This window comes from Anguilla anguilla, chromosome 2, assembly GCF_013347855.1.
Source record: "Anguilla anguilla isolate fAngAng1 chromosome 2, fAngAng1.pri, whole genome shotgun sequence".
Lineage (NCBI taxonomy): Eukaryota > Metazoa > Chordata > Actinopteri > Anguilliformes > Anguillidae > Anguilla > Anguilla anguilla.
Genome location: NC_049202.1, coordinates 1,957,436 through 1,983,968, shown reverse-complemented (window position 1 = coordinate 1,983,968; position 26,533 = coordinate 1,957,436). Strand labels below are relative to the sequence as shown.

Here is a 26,533-nt window from a genome sequence, read left to right as displayed (position 1 = left end):
CAGAGCGCAAGCTGTGATATTCCTCGGTTTCTTAAAACTAGCCACTGCAATAGTTTGTTAAATACAATATCACCCCTTCCATGCAAAAGCGTGTTTTTTCTAATGGTTAACTCCTCTTGGAATCATGACTTTCACTATACAGTTTGACCTTTGTGCAGAACTTGTGCAGTCATCAGAACACCTTTTTCACAGATAGAAAGCTTCTCTGTGCTGCCCTGAAATCCGGTTATCAATACAAATACAGACCTCATGTAAAATCCACCTGTGTTCACCAACAAAATCCTGTACACAAAGACAAATTACTGTTTTGACTACTAAGCAAGCCCAATCAATGTCAATCTAAATACATTTTTGTTTATTTACAACTAATTGAATTGAAGCAATATTTTCTACTCTTTTTGGCCTTTTCCACTTCGTTACATATAATTAGACAAAAAGCTACTTAAACTAATGTGTACCCATGGGAACAGACTCAAGCACAACATTGACTTTGTTTAAAGATATACATATCCATATGAACCGTCTATATGTTCGATGGGAAAAAGCAATTAGAGGTGCACTGCCTTTAACACATTACAATTCAAGTATTCCCTAAGGTTTCTCCACTTTTCACAACATGCTTTTTGTGTCAACCACTAACAGGATCGCCAATAACGTGTTTTGAACACACTAAAGACCCTTTCAATAACCGTGCTGCTTTCTTGGGTAGCCATATAGCCATATTACTGCTGCTTAGTGTCGTATAGCCATCTGTAACCCAATATAAATAACTGACTAATGGATTGGATTACATGGATTTAAAAAGTGTGACGATGGAAAACGATTAGGGTACTCATGTGCGAAATTACTGATCATGTGTGTTAAGGAAATTTTACGTCAGAAAGTTCATGCTTAAATGTGCAATATCTGCAACTGCTTGGAGGCCTAACAGATATCTGAAGCTTCAGTGGATAAACATGTAGAAGGGGACATGCTTCAGTTAAGTGCTTCAGTGTGCAGCCTTCCACCCATCCTAACCTCAACTCCATGGTTTCAAACTTCATACATTTTGTAGACTTAAAAATAATCACAGCTAGACCTCTTTTAGCACTAGTAGTTTTAGCTACACTGAACTACACAAATGCTTTGTTATTATTATTATTATTATTATTAGTGAATTTACGGTACAGTTAGTGTACGTGTGTGTGTGAATGTGTGTGTGTGTGTGTTTATTTTTTTTAATCTCCAGTTAACAAAAAGCTGTTTGGTCCTAAACACTATGCATGCAAATGTGAAAATGGTCTATGGTAGGACATAATTTTTGCAATTTCAGATACATTACTGGAAAGAAATCAAGCCCTTTTATCGTTTTAAAATACTGATTTCTATTCACAGCTGGGAAATGTAATTTCTTTTCTTTTTTTTCCCATAGAAACAACCAATATCAGCACGGGTCTAAAGAACTGCCCGCACGAACCCCAGTCAGGGGTAGATGAAGTCGTTTACCTCCAATTTTCACTTTAACAAGGCAAGTGGCTTTTTGCTTGAACCCATGGATTAAATTAAATTGGATTTCCGATAAAACTTTCACCACTTTATGAAATTGCTGATGCACTCGTTGTTGAGAGCCTGTTCGTAGAGTACAGGATCTGGTAATTCACTTTAAGGGTGACTTCACCACAGGGAGTATGGTGACCCCCACTGGAAACGGGTTAGGCCAGAGCCATTTTTTGCCCCCAATAATGCGTATGCTTCACCAGGGAGAAAACATAAGAACATAATCTCTTAATCGCCCATGAAAAATGTAGGAAGTACCTCACAGAACTTCCCTAAAGAGGGAATTAAAGGGTAAAAAAAAACATTCTATTTAAAGGTGTGATTATAGGCTAAGATACCTGTTCCAAGTAGCAAAGTGGAATTCATTTCTTAGCAGGAAAATTTTAATAAAAATGACCAGAGTTTGTGTTATGAAATATTCTAGAGAGAAACCGACCAGCTGTATTCACTTTAAATCTTTCAAAGAACCAAATGAGATAGAGGGGGAAAAACACATTTTTCCCAAGGACAAGTATATTTTAATGTCATTGAATCTAAAAATGTCACATTGTACTGTATGAATAGTGCTGAAATGGGCAGGGCGAATTGACACATTTATTAGGATAACATAACTCATATAATCAGCCATGACAGTGTATCACAGCTTGTGGCAGATGTCACTCATAACACTGTCACACTGCATATACATTTTTGGCAGTTATTTTGAAATGCATTTTAGTAAGCTTTCAGCAGACATTATGAGAGCGTTATGATACTTGACATGAGCTCTGATACGCTACAATAGTTGGTCACGGCAGGAGTTTCATTTATTGTGGCACCTGGTTGGTTTGCGTGGCATAGTTCAGGTGAAGTGTTTCCCAATTCGGCCGTCATTCTTCAGTATTTCATTCAGGTATTTAACTCCAGGAGCTCCTGGAAGATTACATTGTATTACATTACATTACAGGCATTTAGCAGACGCTCTTATCCAGAGCGACTTACACAACTTTTTACATAGGAATTACATTGCATCCATTTATACAGCTGGATGTATACTGAAGCAATGCCGGTTAAGTACTTTGCTGAAGGGTACCACGGCAGTGTCTGACCTGGGAGTCGAACCTGTGACCTTTTTAGCTCCTCACCCATTATACCACACTGCCGCCCGATTGCTTCTCACTGTGACATCACTGCTTAATCCAGTCATGCATCCAACACTCAAATATCAAATCCTGACCATGGCCTGTCGATACCGACTGTGACTTGGAAGACCTCATCAAAGTATTGAAGCATCATCTACGGTTTCAGTAAACAGAGTCCCGCCCCCCCCCCCCCCCCCCCCCCCCCCCCCCCTCGCCCTGCTTCAAAGAACTAGTTCCTTGACAATTAACAAGACAAAACGTCGGTTCTATGGAAAATATAATGAGTTTAACCATGTTTTTATTCTGCTTCTGTGTCTACAGTATCATCAAAGCAAGACATTTTGAATGAAAATGTTTATAATGAACGTGCATTACGAGCGTGACAGTTTCCCTTGGCAATAACAATCCAGACATACCGGCCGGAAAGGCATTTGCACATGAAATTACACACGCATGTCACCTCCAGGATAACAGCAAAGGGCTTTGCCATTGTTAGTACGCTTTAAATAAACAAATGGCACTTTGGAATCTAAAAGAAAATAAATGGTTTATAAGAAATAAACGAGAGGTGGAGCGGTGTGGACAGGGGAAAAAATGCCTCAGATATGCTGCAATGTCGCAGAATGCAAAGCAGCTTCCATAAAAGCTGGCGCGCTTTATGCGTTTCCTAGTTCATCTTTTATTAATTGTGTTAAGTCTCTCAAACATCTGCTGTAAATGTATGTTTTCATTTCCTGTTTGCAGAACCTGATCGTTCATACTCATTGTGGCTTTAAGTGTACATTCATAAACACTGTCTGAAGAGCACTTTAAAGAGCACTTGTAGTGCTTAAAAGTTGTAAAAGTTAGACACCGCTCACTTTCACACAGTGGGGAATTTACACAGACACCTAAATAGATACGATTTGAGGAACAAACAAAAGGAACTAATTTGGCGCTGACATGCGTGGATTAATTGCTATTTATTAATGGATTTTAGAGCTGGTGTTGCTCTGAATCAGCTGCAGTAGCACCATCAATAGCTACTGAATATTGACCACACTAACATTATGGGCCTATATGAGGGTGCCAGTGTGGCATGCTGGGAAACATGCTGGGAGTTTGAGCTTAAAGGCAGAGTTCCCCAGGGGGATAAAACAACATGCGTAAATACTGTACAAAATATATGCAGAGAAATACTTGAGTTATTGGGACACATTTGCAGCCCATGCGCTATATATATACAGTATACTGCATAACTGTATAGTTGATATTGAAAATATATAAAAAGAACAAACAAAAAAAAAACTTGAGAATGCGGAGTCGTTTTTTTTCCCCAAAGGCAGGGATTTCAGTATGAATATACGCACGACAATCAGACATTTACACTTTCGTTACACCGATAAACAGGAGCCACCTTCAATGTAAGCAGCTGCCTCATTTTTAAAACTCATGAGCGTTTGACCCAGCTAAAGCCTTTTCTCAACCTGCATGGTCTTTCAGCTAAATACGGTCCGGGATTTCCAGTTCTTACATCCATCAGACAGAGGACGCCACTGCAAGCGTTGCACGTCATCCTTTCACATGTGGCGTGAAGCGCTTGCACTGTAAGCAGTTTGTGTGCAGCGCAACAGGAGGACACAGCTGTGGAGTCTTCTAGTGCTGTCAGGGCTGACATGCCTAAATTACACATCAATGCTGCAGAGGCAGATCTGCACTGATAATGTCAAACGGCATCTGCACAGCACAGGCCATAATGCCCTTTGGTAAAGAACAGCACGACAGTATTCGGAGGAAGGAGCGGTACCTAAAGTAGGCTATGATCAGCGCGCAGTTATGAAACAACTGCTGCCCACTGGACCGTTTTGGATAGACACGGTCTGCCAGATGGGATGTGGTTTTGGAAAAGAAATAATAATAATAAAATGTAGGAAGGAACCCTGTAGTCTGTCAGAATTTGGACAGTGACACAGTATTTGTTGCTTTATCTCCGTACTTCAGCACACTGGTTTAGAAATGAAACGGTGAAAATGAGGTTAAAGTGCAGACTGTCAGCTTTAATTAGAGGGTATTTATACCCATATTGGGTGATCCAAGTAGGAATCGGTGCAAGTTATGAAACCAAAAAAAAAGTAGTTTTTTTCCCCATGAATTACAGTCCTCCAGAGGTTTTTTTATCTTCTTTTTTTCCCCAAATCAATTCAGGAACTGAAGACTCTCACAGATCAAAAAAGAGGGAATTTTGCTTGAGGACAAATTCTTTAGGAGTGTCTCTTCTAAGGGATACGGTAATAAGGTTTGTAGGAGAGTCACTTCTAAGGAATACGGCAATAAGGTTTCATTTGAAGCGTGCTTCTTCAGCTTGCTGCCAGAGGGTGAGGGGGAGAGGCAGGACTAATCCTCATTAGGAACGATATTACACCTTTTCTACAGGGCCCTGTCATATTATTCACAAAGACCAGCTTCTCGGGTTTAAGGACACCGCTCAGATGAAAAGTTTAACGGGAAGAAAAAAAAAACTTTAAAGAAACATGGCACACGATTTGGTTTCACACCGAAAGCAAGGCATTAAAAACCTGCAACACTGCAGATTTTCTCTGTTAAAGTAAAAGTGCACAAAGCAGCAATATTTAACGTTCCCAGGTGGAAGGCTAACACTTGCATACGAGGCACACATAAACAGAAATTTTCCCCCAGATAAAAATAGAAAACTTCAAACAAATCCATACTTGGGCGACTACTTCGGCCTAGCTCAGGGAAATTAAATCCCCTCAGAGAAAATATTTTAAGTAGATTTTGAAATAGATCTCTCATCATCGTTAGAAGTAAATAAGATGCATGACTTGAGTTATCAGGTATGTTAGGATGTGCACAAGACTGTGATATACTGTATATTAGGCCTTGAGCAACTAGGGTTATCTGTACCTGCGAGATACTGTATATTAGGACTTGATCAATTTAGGTTATCCCTTACGTAAAGACTTGAACAGGACTGTGAGACACTCTATATTAGGACTTGATCAACTTGGGTTCTCCCTTATGTTCGAACTTCAACAGGACTGTGAGGTACAGTATATCAGGCCTTGATCAACTTGAGTTTCCTGTTGCGTTAGACCGTACGCAGGACTGTGTAAAATGCATTAGCACTGGCCAGGCTTGAAGCACAGTGCTAACGGTAGCGGACTCTGGAGCCATACCCGAATTGCCCTGCGTGTTGTGGGAGCTCGAACCCGGGCATGGCACTTTAACAGCTGGATCCTTCTCAGGCTCTTACTCTCCCGCTCTACTTCCTACCTGTCTGGACAAAAAGCAAGTTACACTGTCCCACTCTCCCTCAATAAGACAGCTAAAATATGTGCCAAATATAAATTAAATAAAAGAAGTCAACTAACTCCTCCAGACTCCGTGCAGGTTGAAACCACTTTATTCATGTGGTGAATAAAGTTTCTTTGTTTGTTTTTTTTTTTGGGGGGGGGGGGGGGGGCTGTGATCGCAGTGTGTGGTCATAACCTGTTCTATCAAACAAATACCTAAACGCAACAAACAGCGGAAAAACAAATCCCGTGCCAAATGCAGAGAGAGGGTTTTCTGGTAATACTACAAGCTGGCTGGAGTTCTCCTTTTTACACAGACACTGTTACAAATGGGAAGAGAGGAAAAAAAAATTGGCAAGGCTGAGCCAGAACCTGACAAAATTCAGCGAGCCAAAAAAAGCTCTCTGGAGAGAATTAATCCTAAGCATAGAGGGGGCACTTATGCACTAAAAAAAAGAAAAGCTAAACGGTGATGTAATATATATGAAAAAGTGGAAAAGGTCCAGGATGAACAAAATATTTTTCAAGAAACATGGTATGCATTCAGTATTTATGACTATGTGGTACAGACCACCTCCCCCCCTTCCCCTCCCCCTCCCCAGCCAAAGCTGCCAGACAGTCTGCATCTCCTTTGAAAAACCTACAAAAGATACTTAATTCTAAAACCGGGGACCTGGTTCACTGTGAGTTCACCTCAAACACAGGTAGGTTGTTACGTCTTTATCACATGAAGTGCTGAAAAGGCTCCAACTCAAAAAAATCCACAGCTCTAAAAAGCAAAACTAGACTCTACTGTTCCAGCTCACGCCGCATTTTAATGGGTTGGCATATCAGAAATAACGACGTCCTCATTGCGCGTGAAACCTGCAGAATGACCAAACTCGTCCGCTTTTGATCATGCAAATGAAAAGCTGAAGGTGCTGTCAGTCAGAGCGTTCAAATGGAAGCCTACAAGACGAGGATAAGATGGGTTCAGCGATAGAGGCAGCGAACCATGAATAAAAAATGTTTTTTTTTTTTTTTTTTGAAATCTCGCCCCATCAAATACGGAGACTAATCCGCAGACAGGTAAAAAAAAAAAAGACATTTCTTACCATCTACTTATTTATTTTTCTGTAGAAGACGTGTGTACCTCACAAAGTAGTTTTTTGGGTACTGTTGTCCCTCTGGGTGATTCTCTGGGTTCCTGTGGTGCACATGCCTAACCCAATTCAGTCAAAACCAAAACGGGAGAGGGGGTAACGAGGGGAGGGGACGTGACGCATACAGACCCAAACACGCAAAGAGAACACTCTTCTGTCTCTGTGAAACAGCCGAGGAACAGACGCAGGACGAGAGACAGCAAAATTCTAAACCTCTCTGGGAGAACAGTCACGCCTCCGTAAAACTTACGATGATTCCAGATGGATCTCAACGATCCAGCAGGCCAGTTGGGCACAATGAAGCACACGGTTACTGAAGAGAGCAGGTGTCTTGCTGTTAAAGACAACTGCATGGAAATTCTTGTAAAACCCAGCTTGCTTTTTTTTTACATTCATTTTTCCTTTTTCCTTATCTGCCTGATAAGATTCCGCACACCGCTCCCAAAAGATACAATCTGTGAACTGTCAAAGCCAGCTATTCATTGGCCAAGACAACTTTGATGATCAAGAACATTCTAAGACCCATGTTCAGAGATTTCTTTCCCCGAAGGAAACCAGTTACATTTAAACAAACAATATATATATATATATATGTATTTTATTATTTTTTTTAAGAAATGGCATTCAAAATGCTATCCAGCATCGGAATCTCAACTGAGAGATAACACTGCAGGAACAATCAGTCTTGCTGTTGCATCAAGATTATTTCAAATGGGACAGCCTGCACAAGTAAGAAGCTTGTTGAAAATGTATTATATAAATAAGTATTTCGATATTTGTTGCTACAGTAGCTTTTTTTTGAATAATTACTTATGTTGTGCCAGATAAATTAAGTCCATTTGCTGTTTATTATTAGTATTTTCCCCCCCCCAAGGATTCCTTTCTGACTCAAGTTGACTCAGCTGTGAATCTATAACCTTACAAAACACTAGAAGCAATTTTTTGTTTTCGTTTCAGTTAGAATTTCAAAAAATAAAACAAAAATCTTAAAATATCATGCTTTATTTCCTTACCACCAAAAGAACCTGTTCTGACAACTGCCCATATTTGAAATTGACTGGAGTTCCAAGGTGGTCGAGAACCATTTTGGCTCTTTGAAAAGTGCATCCATTTCTCCAATCCGGAGCTCCTCGGTTGTGGGAAGAAGTATGCCGCACGTAATCCACAGAGACAGCATTCAATTGAGCATGGCCTGCACACGTTTTATCTAGTCTTGGCTGATTTCTTTTTGCTCCAAGTCAACGAAAAGGAGGGATTCACTGAGCTGGTTCCATTATTAGTCCCTGGTAGGGCCCCTGGAGTACCCTGCTGTTGAGTGGATGAATTAATTATACCTGATCCTAGCACCCATTGCAACACCTGAAATACTAATGAGCTAAGTCTGTTGTAGTCAAACACCCGTCCAATCCATCATTTCACCACCTGCACTTCCACACTACTTTACATATAAATTGCAGGTGGAAAAAAAAACAAGAGTTAATGCAATCATTACTCCAGAAACATTTAATATGCAATAACATTTAGACGCAGAGGTAATACGTTATGGATGAAATTGAAAAAAGGACAACCCTAATTAGGCAGCGGAGCTTTGAAGCGTCTAATATCCAACTCCAATTTTAACCTTGGTATAAACAGGGGTGCGACAGCTGGTCTCTTAAAAAGACGAAGATGAGTCCAAGATGCGTAATTTCAAATAATAGGTTTTTTGGGGTTTTAATGGAGACAAATTGCGCGCAGGTAACTGGGTAAGCGGTGACATTGGGACCGGGCTGATCGAAGCCTCGTCTGAGGCCGTCAGAGTAATTAACTCACGGTAAGTGGATCGAGGTAAACGTGTTTAGAGGCGGACAGCTGTGGCAGGTACCTCCAGATGTCTATATCCGTCTTTGATGTGTCTTTCAGAATCGTGTCCTGCGCGTGGTCTGGTCTCTACCGAACACACACACACACACACACACACGGAGCGTCCGTTTTACTCAGTAAAAAAAAAAAGAGAGAGAAAGAAAAGAAAACTACGATTTGATGCTATTCGGTTACTACCAGAAAATAGCACTCAAACCGCGGGGATACAAATATTGAAAGCCATTCCTCCGCAAGGAAATTATGACGGATGTGTAGAGGAAAAAAGGAGTCATAACAGATACGAGGCATCTAACAAAGGAGTTTATGCGTGTTTGTTTTCGCCACTCACATTATCATACACCACTTAAAATTCAAAGGAAAAATATTTTTGGACATGATTAATTTAACATATTAATTTGCACCTGGCTTTGATATACCATGCCACTGCACGAAGTGCTCTCCTTCACCCCCCAGTGTCTGTTTGATGTTGCTTTCCAGGGATTTTTTCATAAATCCTCATTCAATATTAATAGCGCATTACCTCAGCCTGTTAATAACTTCATGATATATGTATATGATAGCCGGTTGTGAATTAAAATAAGGACAGTTATACATAATCATTGTCCGATGTAAATTAAAATAAGGACAGTAATGCATATTCAGTCATGTGTAATTTTATCAGCCATACAGAGAGAAAATGACCTTTCTTCCAAGGAATCGCTGTTTACTTTGGATTCTACCAGTGCACAATGCAAACAGAACATTGAAAAAAAAAAGGTTGTATAGAGAAAGCAAGTCACACCATTTCTTACTTAATTGCTCTGTTCAATTAAGTTCAACCGAGATAATTGTGTGTGTGTGTGTGTACGTGCACATGTGTGTGTGTGTGTGTGTGCGTGTGTGTGTATGTATTTCATGCCTATGTACTGTCAGACTGTTTCAGCAAGGGTACTGCGAGTTTAAGCAACAACAGTAAGGGAATGCTTTGTGTTTAATAACATCTTGAGGGAATGAGGAAATGTCAATTACACACGGAAGATTGATTTTTCCTCCCGTTTTTTTCCGGGCCAGTCACACACATGCCCTGCAGTGCATCATCTCTTAAACAGCCTCCTGCTCTCAGAAATTACAGTGAGATCGCCGGGAATTACCTGATTTAGAAACATTTTTTTAAATAAATAGAACTTGATAAACACCGTATACCTGCCCGATTGCCTTCATCAGTACTCTCACACACACAGGGCTCCGCTCACACACTCCACACATCATTCATCGTGGAATCCAACACCACAACCGCCCGTCATACACATCAGAGCTTTTCCCCGTTTACTTTTATAGATCAGCAGCATGTAGAGCAGCGAAGAAAACACAAAGAGAAAGGAAATGATAACGATCTGCGTTGGTCATTCATTTTGTACTTTTACAGTGTATCCTGTGAATGAACGAGTGAAACAGCAAGATATCGTACATTTATTTTTGACCAAGTTTTGTATTTTGGATGTTGTATCAGGGACCCAAGTGGGAGACCATCATTGCACCTTCACCACACGCCCTAATCTATCATTTAAATTATTATAATATTTTAAATTATTTATAAATGTATTAGAAATAATTAGCAATACTAACCAAAAGACATGCATGTCAGGTAAGATATACTTTTACACAATAACAATTCAGACAGGAAAATGGTGAGTACTGTTGGGCTGAATGGCCTGTTCTTGTCATTATGTTATGTCACGCTTTGTTATACTCCTGCCATTGCCCTTGACCAAGGCACTGGCCTCAGGGCTGGAGCTGGTCCCCGGGCGCTGCACTGTGGCTGCCCACTGCTCCTGAGTAACTGGGATGGGTTAAATGCAGAGGACAAACTACCACACGCGTTTCAATAAAGTACATCTCGTCTTATCTGATCTGAATATACATGCTCATTCATACCATGTGTATTAATAGATTCTGCTTTTGAAGCCAATCGAGTTGCACTGATTTCCCCTCCCATGCATCCCCCCAAACCCCGCCCACCAAGACCCGTCCGTCTCATTGCGATCTCTGACCTACTCAATTAACTGCAGCAGAATCTCATCACTTCCCCCCCAATAAGTGCATTTTCCTATTGAAAATGACACCCCACCCCACCCCCACACGCACTTTCAGACATATTTCTAAAAGTTACAAATTGCTCCGGATTCAATTTGTAGCTCAGAAAATGGGCCGTGCGGCTCTGCACCTGATCAGTGTTTAGATGGGGCCTTTTCTGCCGGGGACCCCATGCCGTCTCTCAACAGCGCCGACAATCGCCGCTGTCCATCTGAATTGCAAAGCGACAGGGAGCCCCAAGGAAGCTGCTAATGCGTATACACTCCGCTCTCCCACTCTCATCTCACCGGCTGGGGATTGGGAGCGGACGCCCCCCCACCTCCAACCTCCCCCCCGCCCCCCCCCCCCCCCCCCCCCCCCCCATATCGCGCGTACCAGCAGCCCCCTCATCCACTCCGCGACACCCCAGGAACCCGGCCGAAATTGAAAGGCGTCTGACAGGCATTCGGGTGCAATCTCCGTGTAAATCACGGATCTGACGGGGCGCCCCGGCTGGCCCCCAGGGGCATTCAGCCGCCACTTGAATTCAAGGTTGAGGTTCTGAGAACGGATCACGAAATGGGCTGACCCGAAATGGCGTTCGTACTACTGTTCCACCCCGCCTCGCTGCGTGTGGACGCTGAGGATATTTCTGCTCTTAGCGACTAAGGTAGCCGAACATTCATAGCTCCCCATTCATAAGTCCCCAATCACGCAGTCTACTAGTCTGCTTTCTCTACACCATCTATTTACGCTTAGGCAATAAAGCCTCCCGCTATCTCCAAGGTATCACCAAGCCACCCACCTCCCCTCTGGATCCCCTCTGGAGCTCCTTTCCCTGTTGACAAACTGCAGGCAACAGAAGCACAGAGGGATTTCAGGAAGCTTACAGTTAAAATTTGAGCTTGTTATTAACTCTCCCGATAGGGTCTAGGCTTGGAGACACACAACGCTTAGTGCCAAATGGAGGACAATTTTTCCCAAATGGGAGCAGTACGGCTGCCCTAAGAGAGCAGACCAGGATATAAACAAATTGGGTACCGTGCCAACTGGAGGAACAGCCCCAAAACAGCACAAAGCTACACAGCTAGACGCTATGCCACAAAGGTCTGATGCCCGTCACTCATGAACACACCCCTGGCCCCGAAGCACACCAGCAGCCAGAGGGACAGAAGGTGGGACCCAATGTTCCCAGGCCAGTGTTCCCGACACTGTGTAAACTGGGACTGGAGTCTACTTGCTGATAAGCCATCGCTGTGAAGGAAAAAAGGCTTGCAGGTCGCACGGCGAAGCCCGTTCGTGCACCCAGGAACACGCTGGCGGCGAGACTTCCGTACACAGGGGGGCGTGAGCCAGGAAGCGCCTGTGCAGAAACAGGCCGGTTATTACACCCTGAGAGAACGGCCCACGGGCCGGAGAGAACACGACGGGCGTCTGCCGGTGACCGAGCGGGCACGCCAGATGCAGACCGTGCCCCACCGTCCCGCCCACGCACGCCGCAGCCTGTTCGCCACAGCTCCTGGCACCCTCGCTCCCCCGCTCTCGTGGACCGCATCCCAGCGACTCAGAAACGCATTTGTTGATTAAAGTTGACAATGGCAACACGGGGCCAAACAGGCTCCCTGTGAAGACATTCTCCCTCCCCAGCAGTGCGGGCCTCTCTGAAAAAATCCCTGCGACACACGCATCCAGCCTCTCTGGCGTCTCACTGAACGAAGGCCAGGACTCAAGGAGACTTGAACAGGAGGGCTGGCCCCGGATCTCTGGCCCGTAGAAAGGACAGCTGTCACTCAACCGCAGGCCCAGTCATGTGCACCTGATACCTGCATTAGGGACACCTGCTGCAGCTCTGAGAAAACCTCTCACAGGTGTGACAGAGAAAGCACCAAGGCAGGCCCAGCACCCCTTGTGGCCCAAACAATTAATGTGACCATGCATGCACATTAAGACACTTTATTTATTATTTATTAAGACACTAATAGAGATATCTGCGCTCTCACCAAAGAAGCAATAACCTAATCCATTAGGGGTAGTGAACACATAACCACACAATCCACTTCACCCACACCATGCGCAAGGTAAAGTGGGAGGAGCCACATTTCTCTGAAAGTCAGGAGGAAGGGATGAAGAGAAAAGGGCTTTAAAGCTTCAGGCTCATTTTTTTGATCCAAAGACAGAGGGATCTTCCTCTTCCTGTGCAGCTGCAGGGTAAATTGCTACTTCCTCAAAAGCTTAAGTGTCCGCAGGAGAAAATGCACGGAGGTGCCTGGGTCCTGTAAAACGGGATTACAGAAGTCCAGCCCGATTTTACAGGACCCAGGTACCTGCTTGCATTTTAAACACGCCTGTAGCTTTGGCATGCTTAATGCAATGTTGTACCCATCTCACGCTCTCTCAAGTGTGGCCCCACAGTGATCAGTGAGAGGGTTCTTTGAGACCCTTTGCACTAAAATCGCTCAGATCTCCCATTTGAACAGCGTTTCCTGTGCCGCCAAACACCACCAACTCATTCTGCTCAGCCGGTCTTCAACCTCACAGAGTACGCCCATGTTTCATCTCTTTTTGTGCTGATTCACTAGCTCCTGCAGTAAATTCAAAGTCCCAGTGCTGGTGTACCAGACAGTCAAGGGCCATAAGGTAACTACAGAAGCACTCATAATCTTGCAGCAGCAGCCAAAAAACACTCCTCAACACTTAACCTTTGTTCCTGTTGCTTTGGCATGTTTAATACAATGTTGTTACCCAGCATGAGACTGCTGTGTTTGATAATAAAACACCCAGGCATTTCCACAGAAGAGCCCTCACTTCCTCATACCTCCAGACCGCAGGTATGGAAATCCTGCATACCAAGTATGATTTTAAAAAATCAAAGAAAAAACTGGAAAGGATCTTGCCACTTATGTCGTGAGACTCGGAAGATACAATAAGTATTCTGGTGAGAATATAATACACGTTCTTATGCGCTGTCCAAAGCCACGCCGATATGGATGGACTGATATGGATGAACTCCAAGATGACTCTCAGGGTGCCTTTATTTGTCGATTAAAAGATCGCCAAATTGCGGAACTGGGAAAGGTGGCTCCTGCGGTGCCGGAGTTCCTGTCATCAGCGGCTGAGCGCTAAAGCGATATCAACACAAAATTTAAGTCACAGAAGAAGGACCCGCTGTATCATATCGTCGTCTCCTGCTGTGGAGCAAATTAGTCCTGGAAACAAACAATCTCATAGTCAGCACCACTGCCTGTAAAGATGACTAAAGAAGGCAACTTCCCTGTGGGTCAAGGGAAAATGCATCATTCTGTTATGACATTTCCTAATAGATGCGTGCACAGCTTCCCTAACTTCATAATAGCACCTGTGCAAGATTATTATTGTTATTGGCACTGTTATTGTTGTTGTTGTTATTATTATTATGACTAGATTTTATTTTTTCAGAAAGAAATGAATATGGTCTACCTTAAAAGAGCATTTGAATGCACGCCATGTTACAGGCTGACAAGATGGCTGACTGCACCATTCCCTGCATCGTTTGTTCCTGACAATCCATCAAATGTCTTGATTTTAAAACCAGCACCCTGGCAAGTTCCTCTGTTTAATGGTATCAGTATGAAGACATTTTTCGCTTCCCAGCTTCATTTCTGAGCCTTTTCAGTGAATGCACAATTATCCTTTGAAACTGTACTAGGGAAGAACATTCCGTCTCGTCAGATCTAAGCAACCATGTAACCCAGGAAGGCTGGTTATTTATAGATTTTTTTTTTTTTTTAAACATTTTTTACCATTCTTTTTAAGTAATTACTCTCTTTTTCAACAAAGTGCACTCCTTTTTAATTTTTACAAGCATTTATAAGCCTGATGTACAGCATGAAGCAGTCGAGGGACATTAAGCCCAAAACTTTCCAAAACATCTGCAGACTCACAGATTTATCTCCAGAAGACATTTGCAACATAAAACTCCTGGCCAATATGGTCAACTGAAAATATGGTACTGAAATCAAACCATATAGATTCGTCAAACTCCTAAACTCAATCAATCAAATCAAAATCCAAATGGCAGTGCAGAAAAACAAGCTATGCCTTCCTGTGAACAGCCAGACCTCCATTACCCATAAAAGAGGAACTCAAACAGAGCAATATTAATATTCTGTGGCACAGAAACATGGGAACCAAATGGACACCAAATGAACTGGTCCACGTTGACAGTCATTATATGTTTAGGAGGGACAGACCTTTCAGGGAGAAAGAGTGGGGGGTTCATAATGCAACAGTCAGAGACCAGTCATGCCAACAGACTAACAGAACTGGAGGATGACTCATTAGAGACTATGTGGACTAACTTGAGGCGCTGTCACGCTAACACAAAGTCTGTGCATGCAAGGATGGTGAACCCCACTACCAGAGAGGCACTGGGACTCTGCACGGACATGACAGGCTGGTCTTGCGTATGCACAGCTGAGGGGGTGGAAAACAAAGCTGAAGCCTTCAACACTGCGACTACCACCATGTTGGACACACGCACGCCAAAAAAGGAGGATGTGGGTAAAAATAACAGACAAGCAACAGATAACAGGGAAAAAAAATCAAATCAATAATTCAAGACAGACACAGTTTCACAAGCACAGAAAAAAACTGAGAAGAAGAGGAGGACACACAGGAATCAAGCACAAAAGCTTGTAAAGGATTCACACCACACACAAGACACATTCAACAGCTGAAGAATGGCAATCCAGGAGAACGCTGGGACTTTGTCAACACACAGCTGGGGAGGAGGCGGACGGGTTCAGGTAGCAGAGGCGGACGTGGCCAGGGAATAAAATAACATGTTTGCAGGGGCTTGGTATAAAAGCCCCTCACGGGGCATTCTTCCTCTTCCAACATCCACCGACAAGAATGAGCTTTGCTTTTATCTGAGAGGTGAAGTCCCAACTAAAACAAATCAAAAACTGAAGAAAATTCCTGGTCCGAATGGCATTTATTTTTGTCTTCTAAAAGAATATGCTTAAAGATCTAGCTCTACCTCCATTACTCGCGTCTTTAATCAGTTATTCACAGAGGGAAAGCTTCCAACTATCTGGAAAAGCACAAATGTGGTCTCCATTCACAAAGAGCCAGGAGCAAACCAGCTGACCCAGTTTGGATCTCTCCAACACGTATCACAGCAAAACTTCTAGAAAAGAGTATGCTAACGCAAAACAGTCACCAAATCCTTTCACTTGTAAAACATCAATTTTTCTATCAGAAGAACTATTCCTTACTCAAAGCATGCTAGTCCTAATAATATAGACAGTGACTGGACCCAAATAACATCAAGTAGACCCTCAAGGATGAATACTTATTCATATATATACTGCGATATACTTGAATAGCAGAAAGAAACTTTTTTATTTTATTTATCGCAATAAAGAATAAAATGGATAGTTAGTAATTCAGCGGTTTGATAGGCTCAAAGAATCATTGGCTTCTGTGGAGAATATTTGGTGGTTGAGGTACTGGTGTAAACTGCAGTACTGTACAGCTCGGATCCAATCTCAAACTCGCAGTGCCACCACAAGCCAGAAGCCCCATGTGGAGCCTCTTAAATGCAGCTGTAGCACAGCCCAGGACGGGAAAGGGTTCAATCAGCACAGTATCCAGTAAGCTCTGGAGGAGCCGGTGATCGGTGTGCATTCAGGATGATGACCTGAACAGACAGAGGGCCTAGACAAGCAGGGATGACATGAGCCTGCATGTATATGTGCAGTGGGCACAAGGGGGGACATACTTTTCTTCTTTTTGGCCCTGAACTCAACAAAATTTTGATTTGAAATCAAACAGTTCACATGTGGTTAAAGTGCACTTTCTATTCAGCATATAAAACACATGTTGAATTGGATTCAGAACAGGTGAATGACTTGCCCAGTAAAGAACTTTGAAAAACTCCTTTGTTTCTTTTGTAGCATGTCTTGCTGTAGGATAAAGTGCTGTCCAATTTGTTTGGAGGAATTTATTTTAACCTGAGTAGAGATAAGATGCCTCTATATACTTGAGAATGAATTCTCCTGCTGCCATCAACAGTTACATCATCAATGAAGACAAGTGAGCCAGTATCTGTAGCAGATGGGGGGGGGGGGGGTACTTTGGTTCTAGGAAATTTCCTTTTGGCCTTTGCATTTTGTTTTGCCATCACTCTGTGACAAGTGAATCCTGGTCTCATCTGCCTACAAGACCTTTTTCCAGAACTCTCCAGACTCTTTAAGGTTCTTCTTAGCAGACTGTAACCTGGCCATACTGTTTTTGTGGCTAACTAGTGGTATGCATCTTGCAGTGCAGCTAGCCTCTGCAGTTCTGTTTGTGAAGTCTTCTGCAGACAGTAGTCACTGACACATCCACGCCTGCCTCCTGAAGTGTGTTTCTGATCCGTCAGACATTTGTTTGTGGTTTTCCTCATTATGGTGAGAATTCTTCTGTCATCAGCTGCAGAAATCTTCCTTGGCCTACCAGGCCCTTTGCGATTACTGAGCTCACCAGTGCTCTCTTTCTTCTTAATGATGTTCCAAACAGCCGAATATGGTAAGCCTATGATTTGGCCTATGTCCCTGGCAGTTTTTTTTTCTTATTTCTCAGTCTCATAATGGCTTCCTTGACTTTCATTGGTACAACAAGTGTCAATAACGGGCTCCAAAGGCTATCAAAAGCCTACAAATAAGACTAGACACAGAAAGCTCTCTCTGCATTAAGGAAACAACTGAACACACCTGATTAAACACAAACACCTGTGAAGCCACTTGTCTGCCGTGATGGTGGGGGGGGGGATGGGGCGGGGGGGGGGGGTATGTATAAAAAGTGCTGTATTTCCTACATGGTGAAACCAAAATGTATAAAAATACCATTTAATAAAAGCTTAAAATATGCACTTTAACCACTGAATTGTTTGATTACATATCTTCAATTGCGCAGTATAGATCCAAATCAAGATAAAATATTATTTTGTTCCAAACATTATGTAGCTCACTGTGTATAGCAACAAACCAGGACACAAACGTAGTTAATCAGTATAGGACTCCCCTATCGTTCCACCTAAAAGTGTCTAAAAACATCTCAAATAGCTGTGCATGCTAGCTGTACGCAGCATCCACATGGACAATGGAATGGTTAGCCAAACAAAAAAAATCTATCTCAGTGTGAAATAGCCAATCAATCAACAAACCTTCCCATTACCAAAATAACTTAATGATTAGGTGATCTGAACCATTACGAAACCATTAGACTGCTCTCAGTGTCCCAAAGCGATCAAGGTGTTCCAGATACGGCCTTGCTTTTATCGGATAATAAAAGTTTAACGCTTCCTTAAAATTCATTGCTTGATTTCATGAACAAAGTCCATTCTACGTCTTTGTAATTGATGCCTGAAGGATCAACTTACCCTCCCCATTCTCGCCACCACCAAGGGTAAGCATATTTAACTTAACTTCATCTGCAGCAAACAACCCTCAATGCATAAACGACCCTTCAGACTGGATTTTAATAGCAATTCTTTTTTGACTATATGAATTAAATACCCTTACAGAAATGGAACACATTTTTGATGTATAAAGTATGCATAAAAAATACCTATTGAATATGAAATAGGCAATAGTCCGTATAATGGCCCAAATATTAAGAGTGGCAATACCATGTTAAAATTACTATTACTATTCCCGATTCCAAAACCTGCTTTCTGTGTATTATGAATGTATTAAATTACCTATCATGCATGTATGGTATGAATTTGTTGTGATAACATGCAACATAACTGTTTAAATTATACCGAAACCATTCTTAAATACTGTGCTTGGTTTAGCACCATGGACAGCGGCCAAACAGCCTAGCTGCTGTTTCAAACATATCATTTTAAAGGTCAAAGGATTGGCTTTCTTTTGGTATTGTTTCTGCACTGTTTAAACCAAACACATCCACACTCAGGAAAAATACGTCTTATTTAAATCTGAAAACGCATGTGAGTACTGCTCTGTAAATATTCTGTTTAAAAATAGCGATGGGAGTTCAAATATTTGTGGTGTCACAAGTGTTCTTTATCCTTAATCTCATTTCTTTTATTCGTTTAAGAACAAAAGAGTGCATTTGAGAAGGCTCTAGGAGAGGGTTTTTGGTTATTTTTAAAGTATATGTAATTTGTGAGCATGGTTTTATGTGAATTTATTCAAGGATGACAGGCTTACTTTCCTCTTGAAAATCAGTAGCAAAAATGAGAACCTGTATTCATATTTTATGATGCCAATATAATTCTGCATTTTCAAATGAAAAATTCATTGCATTGCTGCATATCAATAAGAACAAACTTTGTTACAGCAGCATAGCAAAACATTTTCCTCATCAATGGTGTGGGTATCTCAAAGAGTTATCATCATACCTATATTTTAGTATTGTGTATCCTTATATTATATTAGATTATATTTGATCAAAAAACCCAAATTACAAGCAAAGTTCCCTAACTACTGCATCGTACAGCTGCTCAATTATGTGCATATTACTCATTTTAGGACATGCAAATGAGATGTCTGAATCCAATGTATTGCATTTGAGCTACAGTTCGGTTCTGAACTTCCTGCCAGTGTTGCCACACCTCTGATACAACTGCAGCCTCAAGCTGTGGGGCCAAATTTAATTTCAGAATAAAAGTCTCTTCTGCATGTTAAAAATGTACTTGTTCTATATAACCTTGCACGGAGTTGATTTTTTTTTTTTAATACAGACTTTTGTGTTTTTTATATGAAGATTTGTGTAGTGTGAAGTGAGATAAGTAACCACAGTAAACACACTAGCACTATGAACTTTCCAATGCTTTCACTGGACTCAGAAGCAATATAAAGAGCTGGCTAGCTTATCTTATTCACTGCCATAGTACACTGGGTCTGTGAGCTTAGGAAACTCAGTGCAATCACTTTCAGAGGCATCTGCACAGTGCCTTCAGCCACAAGATAAATATTTATACCTTCTTTTTCAGGGAATTCATAAACAGGGAAATAATAAAATGTCTGTTTGATGTGAAATTCTGAACAGTGCACTGTATTAATGTTCACTTCAAGTTAACTTCTAATTGGCAGCCCACTACATGGTCTCAACGCTGATTGGCCTAAAATGTAAAACCCATTTCGATCACCCAATAAACATGGTCTCCAAATGACCTCAGAACAGTCTTCCTGCAGTGGCCAGTGTATGAACCTTGTTGTTTGCAGAACTTAAGAAAGCAAATCTCAACAGCATAAAATAGGCTTAATCATATGGGTATTATTATGTGCATGAGATAAATAAAATAATCAATTTTAAAAGTTGTGTTGTGTCTTTGTGTCTAATACACCACTTTATAAACACTGCAATAATTACAAATATTGTATAATATATTAATGCAGCTTAAGGTTGTACATTTTACCAAAAAAAACACAAAAGTACGGTCAGTATTTTGACACAGGGAAAACATTTATGCATATGTTTGTGCATATGTACAACATTAGCTTAGGCCAAGAAAACTGTGTGCCATCATGTCATACAGCCTCCACTGGCTCTTAAGAGGGAAGGCAGTTTCCCAAGAGGTATGTCCAACCGCTGAACCACACAGAAGTGTTCAAGTCCAGTCAGTTTGGGGCGGCCTGCACTCGCTAACGAGTTAGCGCCATAAATAATACAGCGAGAATGGCGGCTGGAGAGTCTCACATCCAAACAAAAACATTTCATGTCTCCTCATACGGTGGTACGCAACAAGCTGAAATGGCTGTTTAAGATCCGGCTTGAGATTCTCTACAAAAGGAAACCATGTTTTTTTTTTTAGACGTAGTGTCTGTGATATATCCACCCTCAACTTCTAACGAAGACACCAGGGCAAAAAAGACACAAACCCATCGCAGGCAATCCAGAAAGGGCCATTACATTATGGGCACATTAGACATAACATCAATTATTTAATTTTGATTGCGCAGCGCAGGTAGCAAGATTCAAAAACGTTGTCTATTTTGCACAAACTCTGCATAATTCATGCATGGGCTATATTCAGTCATTTGCGAAGTTTCATACCTGCGTCACAAAAGATGAGATGAAGATGGGAGAGAAAAAAATTAACCGTTTCACAGCACAAGCAACTATTCATAGCATCCTATGGTAGTTATACAATTTACAGTTTCACACTGCTGTCAGAATCGCTCCACACATAGCAGAGCTGAATATAGATCTGTACTCTGGGATTTGAGAGCCAGGCAATTTAAATGGGACTATCCTAGATTTCATATTACTGATACAAGTGCAGCACATTTGACCTTCTCTTCTTGCAGGTACCCAGTGTGAGAACACCTTTTCCTATGTGGGGAAAATGCTCAATTTTAGACAGCAGAATGCCTATAGAGACACTTGGCATAATTTTAGTCAGGACTGAGAGACTAAGTAGGGTGAGAACGGGGGGGGGGGGGGTGTTACGTGACAGATTCATGTTGACATGTTACTAATTAAAGGATGCTAAATGTATTTGAGAACTTGTGTTTCGTGCCAAAGTTGTGCTCCAACAAAAAGTGGTAAATCTGTACACCTGTTATGATGAGCTAGAATAGGGGGACAGATATGTACTTCTGAACATACTGATCGTCCACATAAATAACCGCATTACTGCCATTTATGGTCATACGAGTCAAGTATGCTATTTGGATACACGATGTAGTTTGCACTACAGTATATTACAACTACTCGACATGTTTAATATGGAACTTTAACAAGGGTGTGCGTAAAAAAGCAAGCAGTAGGAGGTCCAAATTCGGTTCTGGGGGAGTTTTCATTTGCGTGTTTTTGTTTTCATTATTATTATCATTATTTTTTTGGGGTGGGGGGGGGGGGGGTGGGGCTGCTTTCATGTTCTGCATTGTATTAAGTCAGCGGTGTTATAGAATGCAGCTTCCTCTATCCAGCGTGAGCGTAGTCACTGAAAGCGCGGAACGCTGTCAGAAATATCCATTATCTCCATTACGAGACAAAGCCCTGTCAGACTCGCCAGATTGTGCTTACTTTAAAGTGTGAAATCTGTTTCAATCTTCACGCCTAAGTTAAAAATACAATATCCCGACGCTGATCTGTTGTGGAGCGCAGCATCAACATTTTTAAATCTAGGTCTGGTTTCTACTTCAACACGTTCTTGGATGACGTGTGAGCCTGCATTCAAACGTGTCGTTTGAAAGAATTGTCTAATGAAGGGAGAGGCTTATTATAGATATGATTCACCAAACACTCGGCTTTTTGTTTAGACACGACAGTGAGACAAACGTGTAGCCTATATTGCGCGAGGACGGGGGAAAACCATCAAACGAAGTATTTTTGGCATAAAACTGTTGCGCCGTTGCTAATCAGTAAAATTCACTCGAGTGCGCTAATTAGTTTGTGAAATACATTGAAATTGGCGATAATTTTAAATGAGCACGCCGCTACTAATTATCAGCCGCTACTTATGTTTTGTCTTTATGCGCTCAATAGTGCCCATTGTAGGCTGTACCGAATATGAATGTAAATATTAAGTATGCACGCCAGATAGCCCACACATACACGAGCACAAATTCAACATAACATTTTGATTGTATTAAGGGCAATCGCTCTGATTTGTTTTCAGATAGACGTGGTTGTGCTGTGTGCGTGACATTTCACTTTCCGTACTTTCCGCTCACAAATCAATGTTTATGCATTAATTGATACGTTTGACTTACGCTGCTATTTTGCCCAGACCAGTGCACCATCGCTTGGTTGTGAGCAGAATCCCCGGCCAAGGCGAAGGTGGAACTGGTAAGTTTCAAATCGTCCTGCCGTGAACTGGCCATCCTTCTGTCTTCGCTGTTCCATCTTAATTCTGACCGAGTGAACCTGCGCCCAGGGAGCGATGCGCTGCGCTCGTGCTGGTGACTCAGTGGCAGCGAACCTTTATTTTCGGATGAACTGGACGATTTCACGCGTTCATTTTTTTCTCCGGGTCCCCGACTGCTCCTTCGAATCCGGTGGTTGTAACCAGCGGACTTTTCGTTGCGCTTGGCAGAAGTAAAAAATGTGACGGTATTCCAGCCGCTGTCGTGTTTCTTGTCGTTAATTCTGAGGTTGAAAACTTTGTCACCGCTTTTGGTGCCGTCGCTTCCGCCACGCTCCGGCCGCTTGTCGAACGATTTCTTGAAACGCAGCTGGCCAGTATTCCGTTCCCGTTCCAAACGTATATTTTTCACTTTGCCCAAAACACAGTCGGGAGGCTCTTCTGCACAATCAAGCCTCCGAGTTTCCGCACTTTCGGGACCATAACCCACTGCACCGTCTCCATGGCTAATAACTTCCCCTTCAGATCCTGTTGCAAATGTTTGTCTGTCCATCTCCAGAAGCCCCGATAATTCCCGCGGACGCAATTTGGCCAGGGGTTGACATGATCTGCAAGTTATATCTGTTTTGGCAATCGTAAAGAAAGAAGTAAAGACCCAAAACCAGAGCCAAAGTGGAATACGCAAGATCGGAAAAAATCTGACCCTCCTCTCCATCGCGGATACCATGAAACGATACTCTCTAGCCGTGCGCTTTCCCTCTATGTGTCTTCCTCTGTTCGTTATTGATGTGCGGCCGCAAAACTCCTCGCAAGTTGCCTGGTTTACAGTTGCCGTGTTGTAAAAAGTGATTTTCGGTGAAGCGGTTCAAGTTGAAGGATTTGATCAAACGAAGCCCCGCGCGGGGGAGGAGCTCAGCTGAATGTAGAGGAAAGATAGGGGAAATTTCTTGCTCCTTGCTTTTTTTTTTCACGCCGCATTAATCTTTTCAATATAATGAGCTCACATCCATTTACGCGTCGCACATCTATTTTACAATTGCTATGTTCTAGATTGCAAGATTTCAGATTAAATTATCTACGCCGTACATACAAGTAGCCTAATGAGGAACCCCGATTCTGTTTTCGCATCGAGTATTCATATTAAACTTTCAGTTAGAAACATACATATTCAGACTGTTCGTTGTGTCATGTTTAAGTGCTACGGTTGGAAAACGGAATTATTAATACACATGTACAAGGTTAAAATAAACACTCGATTGGCAAAAAACGAAAAAGGGGTTTTGGCCGTAAGTCTCGCTATTTTTTTCCTCCAAGTCGGAGAGAACATGAATATCGGCAAATATGTAAGCTATTCATAGGTCCCGAAGATTAACACGTAAACTGTATTTGTTAATCATCCCCCATTCTCTTTACGCCGTTGTTAACAAAGCTGCGTGAATAAAATGCAGTCTGACTCTGTCATTTGGCAACTATGTACCTATAAGAGACCGATTCACCGCTTGAAATTTATTGACAGGATCGTGTGTGTGGAGTAGCAGAGTGGAATGACAGGTTGTAATCAGAATTCAAACGGGTACGTATCTGTGGTGTGAATCTAAATATATTTTTCCTCGCTAAAACCATCCAAAAAACTATTGTGAACCGCTGCTTAACTTCATACACTTAATTTTAATCTTATGTTGTCTTGCACTTGTTTTTGTTATGAATGTAATATTTACTTAGTGATATTATTATTAGTATTATTAGTAGTAGTATTATTATCATCTTCATCTTACCAAAAGCAAAGAGATAACTATAAATGGACTGGAAATCTATGATCAAATGCAAACAAAAATGTCCCTTGATATATATAAAAAATAATTATTCCATGAGTATAGCGTTATTTTTTTTATAAATATCTTAATTCAGTTATTCTCAATGCTGTGCATGTGATCATACTGCACAGACACAGTAGGTCTTAGTCAACTGGGACACACGGCCAATGTGGAAGCTCCTCAGCGGCACGCACTGGGCTATATGCTGTCTGGAGTGGGTATAGCAGGGGTCCGTCATTAGAGGCGGCACACTCGCGCCGATACAGACACTGGAGATGAAATGGAAAAACCACTGAGCAGAACCCAGTTTGCTTTAAGTGCCACCAGGGGGATGCCCACTAAGGACCGTGCTAATGCTAAGGGCAGGCTAACGCCAGTGTGCACGGTCCACTTGCTTTGTGTCCGCCCTTTCAGTAGCACTTCTGAATCTGCTTTTCTCATTATGAGCAACCCAGAATCATTTAAAAGGGACCGGTATATTATTATTATTATTATTAATACTATTATTTATTGTTGTTGTCATTTGGAAACGAAACCCCAGTGCTCGTTGGGTAATGTGCCAGTTTGATAGTTCCTGAACAGTGAAGGCAGACTGACCAAACTCACGAAGGTGGTTTTGACTATAGTTTAAACTTTTATCAGGTTGAGTTTTGTGGAAACTACAACACTAAATGCCCTTGCGAGAGCCAGAAGACACCATAAAATTCAAATACTAAATCCGGGAGATGCAAGGATTCTGCAATTACATCGCTGAACTCTCTGGAGCTCAGAAATGTTTTATTATTCCATGCTTTGAATGGCTTTTGCCACTGTATTCCACATTCAAAGAACTCATAAGGTATTTTTAATTTATTTGAAGACCCATAGCTTTCCATTTGTAATACCTGGTAGGCTATGTTCTTCTCACTGCAAGGCTCCATTTGTGGAAAGTTTGGTTTTATTTCCAAATTTGCAACTGAACAGGACTATGTATCACAAGTGTCCATGCTGAATGTCATTGAATGACAGGTCACTTTGAATATGAGATTAATTAGTATTTCTACATTTCAACTATGTTACAGTTCACCTGTTACTGGGATCCTTTGTTTATACCATGTTGATATGAAAATCATTTTGATCAACCTTGACTTTGGAGAAAAAGTAAATTGAAAAATCTGGTAAATTTTTGCAAAACATCTTGTGCTTCTTGATCCGACTCAGTGGAATGTACTCCGATCAGGATACCGATATTATAAATAAATAAAAAAATTTTATCTTGTTTTTTGTCCGTGGAATTCATTAGCTAGCACTAAGGCAGGGGACCTATAGTTTTGTATCACAGGTACTGTAGCTTTAGTTTTTACAAAAATATTTTTTTAAATGTGTCTTTTTCATTTAATCAGTTCATCACTCTTATTTAGATTAGCTAATGTATTGTCATGGCAACAACAAAAAAAGAACTGAACCCGAACAGCAAGAGTAAACAGTGCCTCTCAAGTGTGTTGTTTTCATTTTAATTAAAGTACAGTTATGATATCTGAATATGACTTCACTGTTTTTATTTTTATGGGCATCAGGGAGGAGCATATACAGTATATTATTTAAATTAGTTAGGTCACATTAATGGAGTGATAGCTGTCTGTGTTTCTATCTGAATTTAGTTTACACACAAAATTACACACAATGTACACATGCAAATGTTTTAAAACTCCCATTTTTTAAAATTTCCATTTTATTTATTATTTTAACCAGTTTTAACCTATTACATTCTCAATATCCCAAATGAACTGGGAATACTCGATCTTAGAGATTCCTCAGACTTCCTACATTCGCACTCAAGAGGATCGACTCAGAGTGCTGCGACGTTCTCTGTGGGAGGTTTTAGGAAAATGTAACATTCACATGTAGCCTTCATGCTAAAGAATCTGTT

General features: G+C 41.6%; 1 protein-coding gene across 2 annotated transcripts in view; it reads right to left on the bottom strand.

Annotated features, from left to right (window-relative positions):
- The window catches only part of LOC118221866 (VPS10 domain-containing receptor SorCS1), a 140,405-nt gene extending 116,121 nt beyond the window's left edge, over positions 1-24,284 (bottom strand). For both annotated transcript variants that reach the window (XR_004764192.1, XM_035407282.1), the window contains exon 1: positions 22,719-24,284. Coding sequence is in view for 1 of the 2 variants with exons in the window: in XM_035407282.1 (XP_035263173.1) it covers positions 22,719-23,537 (819 nt within the window). In the remaining variant the exon portion in view is untranslated. The remainder of the gene's footprint in view (positions 1-22,718) is intronic.
- Between the last annotated feature and the right edge of the window lie 2,249 nt (positions 24,285-26,533).